We start from the raw sequence: 20,489 nt of genomic DNA, 5'->3' as shown, positions 1-20,489 counted from the left end.
GCTGAAGGAGCACAAGGACCAAGGGGGGTTTATAGCACTGCAGAAGGGGAACAGGAATGAGCTGCCCCTGCCTGAAGTATTTTCTGGCTGATGTTTTCTGATTTGGGGATTCCCAGAGCAGAGCACTGCCCTTCCTGGTACTTTGCCTGATGGATCTCCACCCATGAGGGAAGCCCTGGAACAAGTACTCTCTGTGCTGCCTCCTGACCCTGGGACCTGGAAGGAAATGAGGAGCCCAGAGGACAGATCTGCTGAGGGTGCTGGGACCACTTCTGCACCCCAGGGAGTGCCCCTGACCTGGAGCTGCTCAGGGCTGGGTTACCCCATCTCTGGCCTGTGTGCACAAGGTGCCACAGCAGTGTGACAGCCCCTCACCATCAAGTGTGTCACGTCTGCTGCCTGCCCAAGGAAGGACCACAGGAACTGGTGTCAAGCCCCAGGGTGCAGCCAGGGCACGGCTAAGCAGGTCACAAGTGCCAAGAGGGAAGTGAGTCACTCACCTGGGAGCCAGCCCCACGCCCTCTTTCCTGTCAGAGCCTCTTCCCAGACAGGAGCACACACACACACACACACACACACACGGCTCAGCCCTGCTGGTCTCTCCCCTTGCAGCACAGTCCTGGTGGGCTGGGGTCTGTGACTGAGCTGGAGCAGGTGCTCTGTGTCCCCAAGGTAAGACTCTCCTTTCCCTTCTTGCTCTCCCAGGCCTCCCTCCCTAAACTCCACAAGCTCCTTCTGTGTCTGGGTAACTCAGGACATGGGCTGGCTCAGCATCCCCCGTGGATCTCTGAGCTGTGGCACCTCAAAGGGCTTCTGAGACACCTTCATCCCCCCAGCAGGGTGTGGGGAGACACTCCTTGTTCTGTGTGCCCAGCAAGCAGGGCTGGGGTGAGGAGGAGCACTGTGACAGTGAGTCAGGGATCTGCTGCTGCTGCCTTTGGGGCTGTGGGGTGGGAGGGGGCTGCTCTCACCCAGGTCCCATTCCACCCCTGAGTGACAATGACCCTGCCTTTGCTTGGTGAGGAGCCCTGCCTGGACCTTACTCCTGTGAGGAAGAGGAGGCAGTGCTTGGAGCCTCTCAGGGAGGGCAGGTCCCTCATCCCACTTGTGCACAGCCCCTGCCCAGCCTGGGCAGGCAGATGGAACAGAAGGCAGCAGATGGGGCAGGAGGTGTCTGTGCAGCTGGGAGCAGCAGCAGGATCACTGTCCCAGCTGTGACAGGAGGTGTCACTGCAGCTGGGAGCAGCAGGATCACTGTCCCAGCTGTGGCAGCTCAGGCAGGACGTGGCTTTTGTCCCCAGCAGAGCTGTGACAGCCTGGGGCTGTAGCTCACACATCCTGACACGGTGGCCCATGAGCTCACCCCTCTGCCCTGCTCCCTGCCTCACCCACTGCTGGGGACCTGCCCAGCTACCAGCAGGGACATTTCTCTGCCAGTCTGGGCAATCCCTGTGGCACAGCCTTAGCTGTCAGAGGGGACCCAGGGAGTGCCCCTGCCCAGGAGTGTCTCTGGCCCATGGGTTGGTGTGTTTTCCTTTCCTGCTGAGCAAGCCCAGCTCCGGGGCACATTCCTGCAGGGTTGGTAAGGAGGTGGGGACAGGCTGTGCTCAGCCTGCAACAAGCAAAAGAAAATTCTGCAGAGTGTTCAGTGAGTAGTGGGAACTCATGGGAACTCACAGACAGTAACACAGCACCAGCTGAGTGTGTGCTGCAGCTCCAAAAGAATTTCATGCTTTTTCAAAGACCCATCCTGGTACTCAAGAATGTGTCCTGGGGACTGGAACCAGCAGGGATCGAGCTCACCTGTGTGCTAGGGGCTGGTGCTGTCACGAGCTGCATGTTGGAGTTTCATCTTGTCCTTGTTTGCTGCTGTCACAGACCCATCAGCTGAAGTGCTGCTCCTCCATTTGCACTCCTTGGAAAGCTCTGCTCTGCCTACGCAGTGTAGCTTGCTCTTGGGAAGAAATCTCTGGATATTTGCTTATAAAACCAAGAGTTTCTGATCCCTGTGAAATGTACATGTGGTTATCCAAAGTGAGTTATTGCTACCAGGCTGCATCTAAGAAGGAAATGACCTCAAGGGTATGTCCCAGAGGCAGGTGGGGCTTACAGGAGGCACTGGGCATCTGCCATGGCTGGGTGCCAGAGCCAGGGGGAACAGCCACTGCTCTCTGCTCAGCCTGTGTGGGGTTTTCCCCAGAGAGTGGAATTTGGAACAGCTGCTCTGGGATCCAGCACGTACAACAACCTGAAGGACGATCACTGCTCCTTAGCAGCATCTATGGGAATCAGAGGAAGAGAAGTTTATTTGTTTTTTATTAGGTTGCAAGTTGGCTTGATGAAAGTAAAGGCATTTTCAAGATGGGTTTTTTTCTCTACACTTGCATAGCTGTCAGAGCTGTCAGCTGGTGTGTGCATTCCCTAGACAGGAAGAACAGGAAATATTATCAAGCACAGGGCAGCCAGAGTGCCAGGAGTGCTGAACGAGCCCAGCCCCCCTGGCAAAATGCATCTCAATATTGGAGTGCTCAGCAATTGGCAGCAGGGCCAGGAGAGCAGGGAAAGAGGTTCCCAGGTGGGAAGGGAGTCAAAGGGAGGAGCTGGCTCTGGGCACTGTATGGGGGCAAAGGGATCTGCTGATTTAGAATGGCCATGGCTGAGCAGAGGAAGGATGGAGACTTTTGAAGGTTCCTCCCCAGCTCAAAACCCCCCGGGCTTTCATTTCCTCTAAGGGCTGGGTTGTGGCAGGACAGTGAACCAAGACTTGTCAAGTGTTGCTACATCCCCTGCAAACATTCCCCTTGGCCCTGACATTGCTGGCTGCTCTCCCCAGAGACTTGGACTGGCTGTCAGCCAACCTCTGTGGTTGGATCTTGTTTGGATTTAAGTTTAAAACCCCAGGAGCAGCTTAAAGGGCAGAGCTGGGGCTCTGTCTCATCCCTCAAGGGTCAGATTCCTTCATCTTTACAGCAGCTGATGGAAGGGGAAAGGAGGGAGGAGGTCTGGTGGCAGAGGGAAGGAGATGGCTGCAGCTTCCATCCCAGCACAGCTCTGGGGCATCACTGCAGGAGCCTCAGCTCACCCTCATGTGGCTGACAGACAGAGCTTGGCTGTCCCTTGCTCCACATGCCAGCCCCCCGTGCAGCCCACCCTGCCAAGGCTTCCATCCCGTGTGCTGCAGGTGCTCTGGGGCTCCCTCACATTGCAGGGGTTCCTCTCTGCCCAGGGAGCTTCCAAATACCTTGGCCACCCTGTGCTGTGGTGCCAGTTGTGGTGTCCATGGACTTCTGGTTGGCTTGGAGCTCCCCCTGAGAGGGGTTCAGAGCAGCAGGACATGGATTGTCCTGCAGTTTGCAGAGCCCTTGCACATCTCCAGCCTGGCTGGAGCTCCCTGGGGATCCTGGGCCCTGCCTGGCACCTGGGTGCACACCTTCAGAGCTGTGCACACCTTCAGAGCTGTGCTCACCACTGGTGTCTCTGAATTACTATGCTGAGTGAGCTTCAGGCTGCCTCAGGTAACAGTGGCCATCATGTGATGGTGGATGGGACAGGTAACAATCTGCCCTGCTCTGGTGTCTCTGTCTGCTGAATATCCCTGAAGTAAAGGGAGACTTGGGATGGTGGAACTCCTGAATTAGTTCCAACACAAGTGTGAAGGAGAGGGCTAGGAAATGAACCTTTCCATAAGTCCATATATGAACTGTTCATAGGTCCATATATGAACCTGTCCATATGTCCATATATGAACATATGAACATATGTCCAAATGAACCTGTCCAGGAGTTTCCTGTCCCTTTCTTGGAAATTATTAAGTGGAAGCTCTTCTGCCAGTCATCTGTTTGGGAGAAAGAGGCTCAAAAAGTTGTCTATTCCCAAATCTAACTGGGGACACAGAGTGGATTCTTATTCTGTATTTAGAGGAAAATCCCAATTTTGCCCTCTTTCAGGATCATCAGAAGCAGAGATACTCTGAGGAAAAAGCCTTAAGGACTCTCCAGACTTTTGCTGCGCCTAATTGCCTTTCCTCTACAGCCTATTTTATTTCTCATTTCCTTGGTGATGTCAACATTTCCTCTCCTCTAGTGACTCTGCAGTCATGCTACAGTTGCTCCCATTCTGGTGCCCTGCTCTAAAGAGCTGCCAGTGCAGAGACTGTCCAGCCCCAGGGCAGGGAAAATAACATCTGGGAGACATCCAAGCATCCTCAGTGAAACCCTCTCTGCTGCTAAGGCTGAAGATGGACCTATTGTGCTGAATTTTTTTCAACTCTGGTAAGCAGAAGATACTTTATTAGTATTATTCATACTTATTAATAATTTATTAGTATTATTCCTCTTGGAATCTATTATTGCTGATGGCAAAGCTTGCTTGCATCTATAAGCCAGTAAATCCTGACTGGGAGGGCACAGCCCATGGCAGGGTCTGCAGACCAGGAGCAGGATCAGCACGTGCCCTGACCCTGCTGCTTAATTCCACCCTCAGCCCTGCATCCAGTGCAGCTGATGGTGCAAACCAGCTGGAATTACTGGCTGGGGGACTGAGGACAAGGCACTGCCTCGGGCTGGAGGTCTCAGGGGGTTTGGCCAGGCAGCACAGGCTGCTGCTGCAGCAGGGAGCAGCACCCACAGCCCCCAGAGCCTGCCCTGCTCGCCTCTCTGCTGGCACAGGCTCAAACAGGCTCCAGAGAAAGGGGAACTGCCCCAGCAGGACAGGCTGAGAGCCCCCACAGAGCACTCCAGGGCTCAGGGCAGCCACAAATGTCCAGAGACATCAGCCTGGCTTCCTCAGGCTGAGGAGGTAAATTCCTGGGGAATGGTGCTGTGCTCCCTCCTGGCTGTGCTCTGTACAAGATCTCACTTGGCTCTTGAGAAGGACAGGACACCTCTCCTGGGATTCCCTGCAGGACCCTGGCACAGCACAGCCTCTAATGCAAAGATAGCTGAGCTCTGGTGGTGCTGGGGCCAGGAGAAGGCACTGCCATCTCCCACAGACCACCTTTGCCAGAGATTGCAGAGACTGGAAGCAGTCACAGAGCTGGTTCTCACATTCACCCCTTCATTTCAGAGCACAGCCCTCCCTGTGGCTCAAGCTTCTGTGCACAACCCTGCTGTGAAGGGACATGCATGTTCACTCTCCCTTCCACCCCATCTGCTAAATCTGGCAGCTGCTGTGCAGTCTGCACACAGTAAAGTTCACCAGAGCTCCTGGGCAAAGTTTGGTGGCCACCATGTCATTGTGCAGAGCCAGAAATGGAGGTGTGGGTGGACAGTGCCCTGGGGAACTGTCTGAAGGGATTTTGTGAACAGCAGCTGTGCCAATGTATTGATGTAAGCACTTCTCATGAATCCTGCTAGAGAGATGCATTACCTGTTTTTTTTCCCTCCACTCTTGGTATACTCAGGTCTAGTGCCACAGAAATAGATCACCTTTAATGGCAAAGATTCCAGTCCTAAGCATCAGAACTATTTGCTGGTGTTGCAGATAGTCACAGCAGTGTGAGTTTATGGCACATATTTGAAAAAAAAAAAAAAAGAAAAAAAAGAGTTCTCTAATGATCTTAGGTAATTAGGACTTCTCAGGTTTTTATTCCTTATTCCAATGTCAGACTAGTGTATCAAACATTACACTCCCTGTGACAAAGCCCACCTGAATAATCTACTGCTCTTTAGAGGTCAGGGGGCTCTTGGAAGGGTGGCAGAGATCAAGGTGAATGAGGAGAAATGCATGTGTCACCTGGGGTCAGCTCCCAGCTCCGCCAGCTCTGTGTCCATTCTGCTCAGACTGAGCTTAGGGACACCTGGAGCTCAGCAGTGCCCACAATGCAGCTGCCTGGGAAGGTCCAAATCTTGAAATTGTTGTGTCCTTAGGGGACCTGGCAGGGGTGAGGAAGGACAGCACCCTCAGGAAGATGAGTGTTGCCTTCCTCTCCTAAGGGCTGGAGAGCAGCACTGAGGTTGCAATTCTGCAGAAAAAGGGAGAGCAAACTCCAGCTCCAGCTGACTTCCTCATTTGCAGAGGAAAATTGCAAACGTGTGAATGTGCAAATGAGGAACAACAGCCCAAGGACACCCGGGGGGGACCCAGCCCACAGAGGATGGGATGGGGGTTCCTGGCACTGCCTGCTGCTGGGGAGGATCCAGAACGTTGTGAGGCAGGAGGGCACTCTCAGGAGCAGCAGGTGAGGAAAGTGATCCTGCCCCTCTACTCAGCACATCTGGAGTGCAGTGGCCACTTCTGGGCTCCTCAGTGCATAATTAAAGCCCCCAAGGAAGCCATGGAGCTCCTGGAGCGGGTCCAGTGGAGGCTGCAGAGATGATGAAGGGACTGGAGCATCTCTCTGGTGAGGAAAGGCTGAGGGTGCTGGGGCTGCTCAGCCTTGAGAAGAGATGTCTGAGAGGGGCCCTCATCCCTGTCTGTCTGTCTGTGTCTGCAGGGAGGGTCAGGGGGACAGGGCCAGACTCTTCAGTGGTGCCCAGCAGCAGGACACGGTGGTGCCCATTCCAGGCATAAACTGAAAGTCCCAACTGAATATGAGAAAAACTTCTTATCTGCGAGGGTAACAAAGCCCTGGAACAGGCTGCCCACAGAAGCTGTGGGTTCTCCTTCCCTGCAGTTATTCAGATCCTGCCTGGATGCCCTCCTCCACGATCTGCTCCGGGTAAATGTGCGTCAGCAGGGGCCGGTCAGGTGATCTCCCAAGGCCTCTTCCAACCCCAACTCTTCTGGGGTTCTGGGAGAGGTTTTTATCACGTACTGTTTCACATCCGGAATCCTTTAAAAACAAGCATAAAGAAGATAAAAAGTATCAGGAACTGTGGTGAGAAGTAGGGGCATGGGGGAGGTGGCAGAGGAAGAAAGAAGAACCACATGCAGGGAGAGGATTAGTCATAGAAAACACGCCTGATTCTAGTAAAAGATTAAGTTTGAGACAGGGAAGTGTAACAGATTACTTTTATCTAAGAACTTCCATGCAGAAAAGTATTTTAAGATTAGAGATGAGTAATCTGAGATCTCACTGCAGCAAACAATGCTGGATGAAGACACAGAGGTTTGTATGCTGTGGAAATGGGATTGAAGAGAAGACAAGGCAGGTGTCTGGCTGGAACCAAGGCATCAGCAGAACTCCTATGGTCATAGACAACTGATAAAGAAAGGTGGGGTTTGGTTTAGCAATGGTGCCAAAACAATCATCTTGATTTCTGATGTCTATTTTTAGGTAAGAAGAAAACTGTGTCAGGAAACTGAGCTGCAGACGTGGCCACTCAGCACCATGATGTCTGGAAAAGGCAAAGGAGGTGCAGAAGGCAGTGCTGATTTCTACATTGCATGCCACATAGACTCTGAGTTCCGCTACAGCCTCTTCACTGTTTTCTACAGCATTATTTTCATTCTAGGCTTTGTTGCCAACTGCTACGTTCTCTGGATTTTCAGCCGTATTTACCCCACCAAGAAACTCAATGAAATCAAGATTTTCATGGTGAACCTGACAGTAGCTGACTTGCTCTTCTTAATTACAATGCCAATGTGGATTGTTTACTACCACAACCATGGAGACTGGATCATGCCTGAGTTCCTCTGTAACGTGGCTGGCTGGTTTTTTTTTGTTAATACCTACACTTCTGTTGCCTTTCTGATGGTCATCACATACAACCGTTACCAAGCTGTGACTAATCCTATTAAAGCTGCTCAGCTGACCACTCAGAGAAGAGGGATCTACTTATCAGCAGCTATCTGGATCATAATAGTGGGCAGCTCTTTGTATTATCTTTTTGAGAATAATACTATTCCAGAGGAGGTGGACTCCAAGAATTTCACGCGGTGCTTTGAGCGCTACGACACCACGGGCGGTGTTTCAGCTGTTCTTGCCATTCATGTCATCATCTGCATCCTCTTCTACATCATTTTCCTTTTAATACTAGGTTGGAACGTTGTCATCATCAGGACCCTGTTCTCCAAGTCAGTGCGCCCACGGAAGAGCGCTCACGTCAAGCAGAGGGCCCTGTGGATGGTGTGCATGGTGCTGGCCGTGTTCATCATCAGCTTTGTGCCCCACCACATCGTGCACCTGCCCTGGACCCTGACTGTCCTGGAGCAGTGGCAGAAGGAGAACTGTCAGCTGCGCCAGCAGCTCAACGATGCTCACCAGGTGACTTTGTGCCTCTTGAGCACCAACTGTGTGCTGGACCCGATCATCTACTGCTTCCTCACCAAGAAGTTCCAGAAGCACGTTTCAGAAAACCTGAAAAGCATGAGAGGGAGCCGCAAATGCTCCAGGCAAACGACTGATACAATCATTGAGGGCACTGTTCACCAAGAGGATGGCATCAGGATCTGTTAGGGCCACTTGGTGTTTTCTGATTGCACATGGAGAGGTGGGAATTATTCACTCATCTTTTCTCAAGAAGAGGTACCAAGGGACACAACAGAGGATCAGGATTTTACATTTTCTTTTTCCCATTAGACAGAAGAATGGATGCTCAGTTCTTCTGTCACATGCAAAGGGCAGAACTGGAACCTGCAGTAATTTGGCAGCAAAGCTCCTTGTGTCCAGGCTGGTGTTCTCTCTCATGGGCACTGAGAACAGCTCAGATGACTGCTTTAACATGAAAAAAAATGTGTCACTGAGCCTCTGCAGTGAGCAGCTAGAAGCTGAGTGTACCAAAATTACCCACTGTGTCAGTCCAGACAGCACCAACCTGCTCCTCCACCTGCCCAGCTCTCACAGTGGATCCAGTATCAGAGCTGTGAGGGACTTCTGAAATACTTGGAAGAACAGATGGAGCTCTGAGTGCCATCAGGGGGCTCTTCTAAGCAGCTTACATGGTCTGGTGAAGAGAGTCTGAGCTAATGAAGCTCTTGAGTGGCTGTAAGGGACATAGTCCATGGAATTCCTCAGCTGCTGTCAAAGAGATCTGCACCTCTGATCCCTTCATTCCTTCTTAGCAGCTCACACGGTCTGCTGGGACCCAAACAGATGTCTGGGAGCAGCTATTATGAATCTTTACTTGCAAATCTTGGGTCAGTAAAGTAGGGAAGGGAAGGAAAGGAAGAGAAATTGGCAGTCCCTAGCTTACCTCCCCCCTCCCTCCACCAGATCAGCATTATTGCCAAAGGACACTATGGTCTGCCCTGGCTTCCTGTGTGAAAGCAGAACTGGCCAGCCAGTGGCCTGTGCACTCAGTTCAGTAATTTCTGACTGACTGCAGACACCCAGTCTTGCTCAGGAGGCTCCAGATAACAGAGGGCTACTGTCAGCATGGGCATTACGATAAGGAGAAAAAAAAGCTTAAAATGCTTCTGTATCTTTCTACTTATTTATTTAATTTAGGATTAGAGCCATTACATTATTTTTTCCTCCATCCTGTTGAAGCTGACTAGTTCTTGATCTACAGCAAGTGAAGTGTTAGGTCAGGACACTTGACAGAGAAATAATTCACACACTCCACGCCCAGGGCAAAGTGGTTTTCCATGGGTGCTGAGTTCTGTTACCAGTCATGAGACACTTGGGGTTCCTTTTCTAACCCAAATTGCTCAATCTGGCACAGGAAATTGTGCAGGGAAGGGAACTTACTTGTTTTCACAACAGTTGTTGGTTCCCTAAATGTCCTGGTCTGTTGATGACAGGAGCAGTGTATCTGACCTGTGACACCAATTGTTCATGTGCAGGACAGCAGCCCTCCCATTCCTGCCTAAGAACAGGAGAGATAAACTCAAGCCCTTCCAAAGACAGGACCAATATTTGTACTGCTTTGCCAGTGGAGATACAGGTCCTTCAGATGTATCCTCTGGAGCTCCTCAGGCAGCTTTTGTCCCTCTTTGTTCCAGTAAGGAAAAGAATTAAAATGTTTATTTTTCTAAGGCCATTGCCAGGGCCAGCCCTGCACTCCAGGCCCAGTGCCAGAGTCTGATCACAATAAGAGTGCATCTCCCTCCTAGTCCTGGGCTCTGCTCCAGTAATAGCCACCCAAAATAAACATTTGCCAGTACCTCATGCTCCTCAGACACCTTCAAAGATGCACTCTGAATCTGCAGAGCCACAGCACACAGCAAGGGAGCAATTGCTGTAATTTGAAAATGAGAATCTGCCTCTGTTTCTGTACTGTTCTGCGAGCACATTTTGGATGAGGAGCTCTCACAGCTGGCAGAGGGGAGGACCTGCCTTCCCCCTTGGCTCTCAGCAATAGTGGAGCTCTCATTTCACAGACCTTAAAGCCCTGATGGATGGAGCTTGGCAACTCTCGGAGGAAATGGAAAATATTTTTACATGGAAAGCTGGCATGATCTTCCACTGGTTCTTGGAAAGCTTGTGGGAGTTTACAGTTCAGCTCTTTACCACGGGTACGTAACAGGCTTTATTCCACAGCAAGCACTGTGGGCTCAGGGAACAAACATAAACTTGCATCTGAGGAAAAGGATAAGCAGAGAGAAAAGCCCCAGGGCCACTTCAGGAGATGTTATGCTAATTATTCTGTAAAAATGCATTTCTAAAATACAGGCTAAGCTGCTACTTCTGTTCCTGGAAATACTTTCTTGTTCTTACTGCAATGTTGCATTACTCTGCTTTACCTTGCAATGAAATGGATCCTCAAAAGATCTTTTAAATAAAGTGCGTTCCCAAAAAAAGAGTGGTTTTTTGCCCTTTAACTTTTCCCACTTTCTCATCTTTCTGTAACGCTGTGGGGAGGAGGGAGAGAATCGGGAATACCGAGTCCGGGAGCCCGGAGGGCTGGGGGATTAAGATATGGGTTTATTTCTGGTTACTCTGCTCTGATTTATCTCGCAATAAATTAAACTGATTCCCTCAGCCGGGCCATGTCTGCCGTACTAGTGCTGGGTGAGAGATCTCCTGCCCGGAGGGCTGGGGGGGTTAAGATGTGGGTTTATTTCTCGTTACTCTACTCTGATTTATCTCGCAATAAATTAAACGGATTGCCTCAGCCGGGCCATGTCCGCCGTAGCGGTGCTGGGTGAGAGATCCCTCCTACCCTGCTCTCGCCCCCAGAGCCTTTCGTTGTGTTTGCTCTGCCCTGCCCGGCTGAGGGCGGTGATTGAGCAGCTTTGGTGACACCCAGCCTGGCTCCCCTCTATTTAAATACACTTGGGACAGTGAATGAGAGCGACTTCACAAAAAATATTTTCCGTTTTCTCCAAGAGTGAGGCCGCCACAGCGCCCAGACCCACACGGGCTCGGCTCCCTCACGGCGGCGGCCCCGCCCCGGCGGGCGGGCAGTGACGCCACTGCCGGCGCCGCGCTCTGTTCCGGCGGCGGGCGGGGAGCGCGGGCGCCGCTGCCATGTCCGCTGCGGGCCCCGGGCCCGGCTCCGGAGCCGTCTCTTGGTAAGAACCTGCTCGGGCCCTCCGCACGGAGCCCCCGGTGCTGTTCGCGGGCTCGGGCTGGCACCGGCGAACCGGCGTCTGCGGGGCCGCGGGCGGCGAGGCCGACGCGTGTGCTCAGCGTGCGTTCCTGCCCCTGCTCCGCCGGAGCACGGGCCCGAGCGGCCGCGGCAGCACCGGCGGCGCGGGGCTGGACCTGCTCCAGGGCTGGACCTGCTCCAGGGCTGGAACTGCTCCGGGGCTGGACCTGCTCCGGGGCTGGACCTTGCCTGGCCGCCCCCGAGCCCGGCTGTCCCGGCTCTTTCGCCGCTGCTGGTGCGCGGAAGGGCCGGGAGAAAGGCAGGAGGGGCAGGGGGCACTGCCCGGCTCCCTGGGCTCACCCAGGCACTGAGGAGCGGACAGGGGACCCAGAGCCGGCCCCGGGGCACTGCCGGGCTCTCTGGGCTCGCCAGGCACTGAGGAGCGCCCAGAGGGACCCAGAGCCGGCCCCGGGGCACTGCCCGGCTCCCTGGGCTCACCCAGGCACTGAGGAGCGGACAGGGGACCCAGAGCCGGCCCCGGGGCACTGCCCGGCTCCCTGGGCTCACCCAGGCACTGAGGAGCGCCCAGAGGGACCCAGAGCCGGCCCCAGCGCTGCCCGGGGCTCGGGAGATGGCCACAGGAGGGACCGCAGCTCCCGGTACCGGGCACGGGCTGTGCCGGCTTCCCCAGGCACGGTTCAGCACACCTGCATCGCTCCTGGCTGGGTTTAATGCTTATGCTGGAGCATGTACACTCTAATAGGATGTTTGGGCTGGGCTTAGGCTTCACAAGCGAGGTTGGATCCAGGTGGGCTCTGCTGGATGTTCCTGGTTCTGGGAATGCTGTGCAGAGTTGTTGGAGCTTTATGTACAGCCAAGTCCAGCACAGAATGCCTTGTTAGATTGGTTGCTGTGCTGCCTGGTGTGGCTGAATGGATTCCAGACTAGAGCTAGTCCTTGATGGAACATCACTGTAGCCCTTCTGATAGAGCATCAAACAAAGAGTCGCGGTGGAGTTTGCTTTCAGAATGGAGCTGGCTCTGTTTCTGTGATGCACCTAATCTGTAGTGCAGTAACCTCCAACTGGTAATTAACAGGCAACATACTGATGAGGATAATGATAATCATAAAAATCTTATCTGCCACTTGTTTGGTTTCCTTCAGTTTTGTCCGTTGTGCATTACCTTAAACTCTGGAAGCTGATTAAGGTATGTTTGATTAAGAATCACAATTCATGTGCCTGAAGTCAGTGGTTTCATAATAAGTTACTTTTAAAAATACATGAACTTAGTGGTTTTCTCAGCCTGCAAACCTACAGGCTGGTTGGGCTGAACCTACTGTGTTTTGAGGGATTTTCCTTGTCACCTCATGGTGCGATCCCTCTTACTCTAGGGTTCTCCATCCAGCTTTTGCCACACAAGCACTGATCTGCTGGTGCATTCTCCCTGCTCTCTTTGAAACATCCTGAGCTCGAGGTCTTGCAGTTTCCAAGCTGCAATTCCTGCAGTGTTTGCCTGCAGCTTTTGTCTCCCCCTCAGCTCTTCCCTCAGCAGCAGTTATGTTACCTGGGGAACTGTGTATTGTTGGGTTGTGCAGCACATCTGATTGAAAAATTGTTGCTTTTTATATAATTTGTTTGAAAAACACTCATGGATGTAGGCAATAGCTGTAGGAATTCCCAAGTAATTGGTGACTTTGGAAGTATTTGCAACTTCTCAAAGGTTTGCCCTGAAATCTCCAGATGTTGAATGAATTTTGAGTTGAATATGTCAGAGGACACTATAAATGTCCTCTGACATTTTCCATGGGTTTCCATGTGCTGTATGAATGAGTTAGAGCCCTCTACAGTACATTAATGTACCATTTCCTAACTTCTTTGTACCAAAAGGTGGTTATAGATGGCTATAATAAATAGATAAAATATACTGAAATACTTTAATTGAAATTAAAGTCAGGTAAGTAGTGTGGGCCTGTGTGCAAGCCATGCTACACACAAGGTACTCGAGGCATAAAGCAGAGAATTTTGGGATGTGAGTAGCTCCATGCCTGTACTCTCAGTGAGCAGAATTAGGGTTATTTTTTCCCCCTCTTGACAAGTCTCTGCTCTTTTCCCCTGAAATCTTCTCTTAGAAAACAGATACTTGATAAAACTTTCACTGGGTCTGCAAAACTCTGTGATTGGAGAAGGAGCTGCCAGGATGGAGAGGTGTGGAAACTTTTGAGCCTGAAATGGAATTGTGTCAGGACTTAACAGCTGGTATTTTATGTATGTTGTTGCACCAAGCAGTTTCTACAGACCACCCATCTCCAGACAGCATCTTCTTACAGGAACTTGGGGGTGGTTTTTACCCCTGTACCATGACCAGCATTATACATTGAGGAAGGTCTTTTTCATACCCTTAATTTACTTCCTTTATTTCATCCTGATTTGTCTAGATTTTTTTTTTTTTCCTCTACTTGTTTAAAGGGCTGCAAGCCAGCATCTCTCCAGCAGTATTCTCTGGTGTCTCCTCTCTAGCAGTGGTTCTGGGATAGTTTGTGCAGATGCCATGACTGGAGGCACTCCAGTACCTGAGGGAGTAACTTCAAATCCTTTCTTTCTCCTTGCAGCTGCCTGCAGAGCCTCAGTGAAGGTGATGTTGCAAGGGCTGGGATCTGCTCCTGATACCCCACATGATGTTTAGGAGAGTGCTGTGGCACAGCAGGGCACAGCAGCCTCTTCAGGGTATGGTGTCCCTGTGGTTCACAGCAGTCACTGCCCTGTCTGTTCCAGGTGTCACCCATCAGGCCTTAACTCAACAAGCTAACCACAAAACAAGCCTTGTATTTAGAAAAAATAATACAGTATTGTCATGGGGACTCTTTCCATCTCTTAAATGGATTTTTATTTGGGGTTAAGGGTATGTCTAGCCTAATTTCAGAGGTTCAGTTCTGCAGCAGATGAGTCTCTCGAGTTAAGCCTTGACCAGAGCACTATTCTTGCATCCCAGGAGCTTCCTGCTGTGTCTTGAAATGTTTCTTGGTTGTGTTTGAATACTGACAGTGCTGTTTCCCTTAGAGTCACCAGCTGGAACTTCACATGAAGCAGGTGGCAGCTTTAAACCTTGGGTGATGGTTCCTATTTCTGTACAGAATGCACTGTTATGTGTAATTCCATTTCTGGGATTTTTCAAGTCAGTCTCATACTAGTTTGCTTGACCTCTCAGATTCTTTCTTTTTGAGCTTAGTCAGAATTTGTCCAGCCAAACTGTCCTTGCCCTGCATTTGCTCATTCTCTTGCCTCTTGGGCTGGACTGGGCTCTTGTGCTTGGGGAATCTGTCCTTGATGATCAAACATTGCCTCTTCAGGGTCCCCACAGCACTGCACAGATCAGATCAGCCTTCTGGACAAACTGTGAGCTGGCTGTTTATTTTGTTACTGGTCATCTTCACTTCTTCTGGGACCTCTGAGTACAGTTGAGTTCTGAAAAGTTCCTCTAACACAAGTGTAGGTGCATTTTCATGGTAGCCTCTGGTGCTAGCTGTGTGACTTTTTGAGATGTATGAGTCAAATCTTTTATTGAAAATGGAATTTGGAGCTGCATAATGTCAATAATTCATTTTTGTGGTTAATGTGATGCAGATTTGCTGTCTGACTGAGAGAAGTTTAAAAAGTTCAGTCTTTTGTTCAGGAAGTGTCTTGATCTATTAGGATATGTCTGAAGTGGCTTTTAGGAATTAAGGGCAGTGTGTCCTGCTGCTGGGATGTTTGTTTTTAAAACCATGAAAGTCAAACAGCATTTTTTATTTTTTTTTTTACTGTCTAGGACTGCAGCTCTAGAAGTTTGTGACCTGTTTAATTATTTCCAGAAACACAAAAATGTATATGGGCTGTGAGATTTCACACTCTGTGTGGTCTTCAGGGGAAAATCTGTTTGGTCTCACTGCAGGTTGTATTCTGAGGAAGAGAGGAGGAAATCAATTGTTTTGTTTGGCTGATGTTTCTGTAAATCTCTGTGCTTTGGTTCTGTCACTGAAAGGTAGCAGCAGTCCTGTTCTCCTGCCCTGTGAGTGGTGTGTGTTGGCTCTGTCCAGCAGGAGTTGCCACATGATTTCTGGGCTCAGTGGGAGTTGTTTTCCTTGAGGATGAAGTTGTTCTTTCCAAATCTTCCTTTTGTGAAAACAGTTCTTTTCCTCATTAAAATTTTCCCTGCTGTGTTTCAAAATCGAATTGAAAAAGCATTGCATAAGAACTGGGATAACAAGCATGTGTCATGGGTCAGGCAGAGTGAGCTGCACTCTCAGAGCACTGATAACCCTTCAAGGATCTAAAAATCATGGGGAACCTTCTGTCAGTGAACAGGCATTGCTTAGGAGAAAACTAGATTTGTATTTCCATGTTTGATTTCAGTTATTTTCTCGTTGTGGTTTTTTTTTTTTCTATTTTAAGTCATGAAATTTTAATCAAATAATGATTTTTTACTCCTACATTATGACAGCATTTGGAGGCTTGTCATGACCATCCATACCTTCAGAAATAGGGCATGCAAAATGCCTTCCTTTTTTTACAGTGTTTAATTCTGAAATTTCCTGGCTGATAAAGAAGGGAAGGAGCAGGGACTCACCCAGCAGCACTCATCACAAGGGTTTATTTGTCTGGTTGTCACAGTATTTTGCTGATACCTGTGTGTGTTGTACCCAGGGGCACGTGGGTGTGTGTGGAGGATGAGAAGAGCCAAGAGTGGAGTATCAGTGTTTGCTGTGAGCTCTGCTGCATTGTGGTGATGTCAATATGTGTCTGTTCTGCTTTTGTTTTTATTTGGGTATTCTAATTAAACCTAAAAAAAGAAAAGGGGGTAGATCTGCCATGCTGCACTGTGCCAAGCTCTGCTCCTCTGTCAGGAGCTGTTGTGTGGTGAGTGGCACAGAGTAAAAAAAAAAACATTGTGAGGAACAGCTCTGCTCCATTTGGGTGATGTTTTGGGTTGTTTTGGCTGCATGCTCTGGTTCTGTGTGTGTAATGCACATTGTCATGAGATACCCCACCAGAAAATATGGCAACACTACAGTGTTCTGCTGCCTAATCCATGTATTTGTGCTGCTGTTCATTGAACAACTAAGGAGTGCAAATAACTGCAAAGGTGACTTGTACAGAAAACTTGCACAAAACATTACAGCCATTGCTGTAAAAAACAATAAAAATGTTTCTATAAATACAGACTACACCACTTAGACAAGTCTCTGGGGCCATGTAGGATCCAGTCAAGGGCACTGAAGGAGCTGGAAAATGCTCACTGAGCCACCTTTCATCATTTCCCAGCCTCCCTGGCTAACCAGGAAAATCCCACTTGACTGGATGCTTACAAGTGCAGTGCCCATCTAGAAGGAGGGTCAGAAAATGGATCTGGGGACTGCAGCCTCAGTGGGGAGGAAGACTGTAGAGCAAACCATCTCCCATGGCATCATGTGGCTCTTCCAGGGGTCAGTCCCAGTGTTTAGGAGAGGCAGATCCTGCCTGACCAACCTGATCTCCTTCTACAAGGTTGATGTCTCTACCTGAACCTTAGCAAACCCTTTAACTCCATTTCTCCTGGAGAAAGTGGCTGCTGAGGGCTTGGGCAGGTTGGGTTTAAACTCTTTGCTGGGTTTAAAACTTTGATATGGCTGGGCCCAGAGGGTGAAGGGGAATGGAGCTACATCCCTGTGGGGCTGGCCACTGCTGGAGTTCTCCAGGGTTCAGGATTGGGACCAGTCCTGCTTAATATCTTTCTGAATGTTCTGGGCAAGGGAATGGAGTGCATCCTAAGCACAACAATCCCATGGAACACTCCAGGCTGGGAGGAAAGTGGTGGGAAGGGACCTGAGGGTGCTGGTTGGCAGCTGCTGAACATGAACCAGCATGTGGGTAGGTGGCCAGAAATGCCAAGGGCATCCTGTGTGAAAAAAGGTGTGTCAAGGAATAGGGAAGTGATTTCCCTCTCTTTTGGGTTCAGTTTTGGGCCCCTCACTACAATAGAGATATTGAAGGGCTGCAGCATGTTCAGAGAAGGGAGCAGAGCTGGGGAAGAGGCTGAAGCACAGATGTGATGAGGAGCAGCTGGTGTGGCAGCTGGAGAAGAGGAGGCTTGGGAGGATCTTCTTGCTCCCCACAACTCCCTGACCAAGGATGGAGCCAGGTGGGGTCAGGCTCTGCCCCCAGGGGCCAAGGGACAGGACAAGAGAAAATGGCCTCAAGCTGTGCCAGGGAAGGTTTACATTGGATATTTGGGAAAATTTCTTCCCTGAAAGGAATGTCCAGCCCTGTCACAGCTGCCCAGGGCAGAGCTGGAGTCACCATCCCTTGAGGGGTTTAAAGACAAGGCACTTGGGGACATGGGTTAGTGGTGGCCTTGGCAGTGCTGGGCATTGGTTGGACCTAATGATCTTGGAGGTCTTTTCCAAAATAAATGATCCTATGATTTTATTCCAGCACTGTTTAATAGATGTAATTTCATTACTCCAATCAAAACTTTGTTCCTAGGGAAATAGTGACTTTTTTCAAGTAATATAAAACCATAGTTATTAGCTTTTTTTCTAATCAGTATAATTACTGCATGTTGGTTTTATCACAGCATCCTGACTTTAATTATTTGCAGCTTGGGAGAACTGTTGCCTGCATGAAACTTTATATTCAAAGCCAAGGCAGATGGGCTTGAAAATCATAAGCTGAAAGTTTTTGGCATGAAGATGTGCAGAGCAGAGAAGGATTCTGCAGCCCATACCTCTGCTCTGAGGCCTTCTGGTTTGAAGTTTGGATAATGTGGCTCCTTAAATTGAGCAAACAAAATGAAATGACACACAAACCCAATTCTTATTATTTTGCATTGTTGGTATTCCATGCAAGTTGGCATTAAACAGGGTGGTTATTCCAAGCAAGTCTAGATCAAATAAAACCTGGTGTTTAATTCACATATTACAGAATAGTTTTCATCAGGTAATTAACAAAAATCATCCCATAAAGCAAAAAAAGTGTGGTACTTTGCTGGTTTCCAGAAGCAGAACAATGGACTCATTTTTCTGAATGTTTCTTTCATTGCAGGAGCTCTTAATGGCTTCTTGCACACTTGCTTCCATTTTGTGCTGTTTTTCTCATTCACAAACCCAGTGGCCCACAGAAGCATTCTCACCTCCTGAACCTTTGATACCTCTGCTGTTGTGTTCACTTAGGGTTTAAAAATGTTCTGTAGTAATGTGTAAAAAAAGAATAAAGCTTACCTGAAGTGCAGTTAGCTTGAGTTTTATATGAGTTAAAAATCTAATTTTGAGATTTGATTTGCAAAAGAAGCCAAAACAGCCAAGAACATCCCCCAAAAAACCCCAACAAAAATCAGCCTTGTGTGTTTTCAGTTTTTAAAAATCATCTTTGTTGCTGGTGAGCTGCTGGCTCAGTGTGCTCCTCTGAGGCAGCTCAGGCTGAGCAGGTTCAAGGTGCTGGGTTTGATTTTTGGGAAATCCGAGCTCTGGGTGGTTCAGGGCTCTCGCACTGGCTGAGGAGGTGTCCAAGAGCACCTGGAGGGGTTTGGGGCCCTGGGCCATGTACCCACCAAGGGCTGGGGATGAGCTGTGCTGGAGGGGGCTTTTAGGGACATGAATGGGGCAGGAGCAGGATCCTGCTGGTGGTTTCAGCCTTGGAGCTGCCAGCAGCTTCACTCAGCCTCAGTGCAGGAGGAGGGAGGCAGGGAGAGGGTCCTGCCCTGCCATGCCCCAAGGATTTTGTGTGCCCAGCCGCAGGGAGATGTGTGCCTGCTCTGTGTGAGACCCTGGTGACTGGGTGGGTGCTGCAGGTGAAAAGGCTGTTGGATATTTATCACTGCCATGTCTCTGCTTCATCAAAGTAGATGCTAAAATTATGGTTTCATTTGCTGTGGCTGAAAAGGGACATCCTGTGCTGTGTTTGTGTGTTTTTCCTGACCCTCACCCTGCTGGCTCCCCTGGATCAGGGCTGGGCAGGGCCAGAGCTGATCTTTCTGTCATCAGCTCAGCAGAAAGACTCTGCTTGGGTCTCTCTGGTTTTTCTTTTCTTTCTCTTCCCTTGGCAGATCCTACATCCAGACTGCTGTCCAACCTCACCAGCCTGTGGAGGCCAGGAAGGAGGGAGTGGGAGGCAGGCAGGAGTGGGGTGCAGGAGGCTGGGAGAGGCAGAAGGTCAGGTGAAGCAGGAGCTCAGGAGAAGCAGGAGCTCTCCCTTTTTTTCCTCCCTGTTATTTAGCACTGTTGGGGTGTGGGAAAGCTGCTGCAGCTGGCCCTGGCAGGGGGAAGGATGCCCTCACCTCTTGTTCTCAGCTCAGTGCCTCCATTTCCCTGTGCTTGCTCTGTGCAACCACAGCACACCTGGAGTGTGAGGTGTCACCCTCTGCCCCTGCTGCCGTTTCTGCAGGTACAGGGAAGGCACAAAGACACCCTAGGCCAAGTTTCACTTGGAATTCTCACTTCTGTTCTCACTTCTCACTTCAAGTTCTGCCTTCTGAGCACTTGCTTTGGTTCAATCATCTGCTTCCAGGTGCTACAAGATGCCCAGCTTATTTGGAAAGAGTGCTTTCCTCACACATGTAAGATATTCCAGTGGGACTCTGAGAATCTTTTTGTCTTTGTAATTATTTAAATCCTTCTGAAAACCAAAATTACAGAACTGCTCACAGCTTTTAAGCAAAGCATGGCATGGGAAGTTACTGCTGTATGGATCAGTGGAATGCAAAATGTTTTTCCATACTGAAGAGTTTAGTTTGGGATTCTTCTATGAAATTACACAGCAAAAAAGTCTTAAATAACAGAAGTAAAGGATGAGGGACAGGAATAAATTTCAAATCTTCTTGCTCTTGGCCACTGTATTTTGTACTCCCTTGTATAACCTCTAAGTGGCAGAGTTTCTCTTCAGTCCTAATTTTTCTTTTATTTCTACAAAAAATAAATAAGATTTATATTTAAAATAAAACAGATTGAAACTAGTGGAGGAAAAACTGGAAGTGTGACAGTAGTGCTTTGTGTTGTGAATAGGGTCATTTCCAAAGAACCTGAATTATGGAAAAGACTAATTGAATTCGAGTCCAGGCAATAAGGGTAAGTAGCTTTGATTAGGGGTGGCAGCCTTGCAAAATCCTCAAACCCTCAATGAAATGT

General features: G+C 49.6%; 2 protein-coding genes across 3 annotated transcripts in view; both read left to right on the top strand.

Annotated features, from left to right (window-relative positions):
* Positions 1-3,786: 3,786 nt before the first annotated feature.
* On the top strand, positions 3,787-10,563 carry PTAFR (platelet activating factor receptor). Its single transcript, XM_058819789.1, has 2 exons — positions 3,787-4,271; positions 7,217-10,563. Exon 2 carries the CDS (start codon positions 7,271-7,273, stop codon positions 8,336-8,338), a length of 1,068 nt encoding a protein of 355 aa, XP_058675772.1. The 5' UTR covers positions 3,787-4,271; positions 7,217-7,270; the 3' UTR covers positions 8,339-10,563.
* Positions 10,564-11,262: 699 nt separating this feature from the next.
* EYA3 (EYA transcriptional coactivator and phosphatase 3) overlaps positions 11,263-20,489 on the top strand; it is a 42,494-nt gene continuing 33,267 nt past the window's right edge. For both annotated transcript variants that reach the window (XM_058819617.1, XM_058819616.1), the window contains exon 1: positions 11,263-11,337. The gene's annotated coding sequence lies outside the window, so the exon portion shown is untranslated. The remainder of the gene's footprint in view (positions 11,338-20,489) is intronic.

Source organism: Ammospiza caudacuta, chromosome 25 (assembly GCF_027887145.1).
Source record: "Ammospiza caudacuta isolate bAmmCau1 chromosome 25, bAmmCau1.pri, whole genome shotgun sequence".
Lineage (NCBI taxonomy): Eukaryota > Metazoa > Chordata > Aves > Passeriformes > Passerellidae > Ammospiza > Ammospiza caudacuta.
Note: the sequence above shows the minus strand (reverse complement) of the source record. Positions and strands in the feature narration are given on the sequence as shown.

Bases quoted from the DNA above. Each gene is read 5' to 3' on its own strand.
- PTAFR (XM_058819789.1), top strand. From the start codon at position 7,271: ATGATGTCTGGAAAAGGCAAAGGAGGTGCAGAAGGCAGTGCTGATTTC.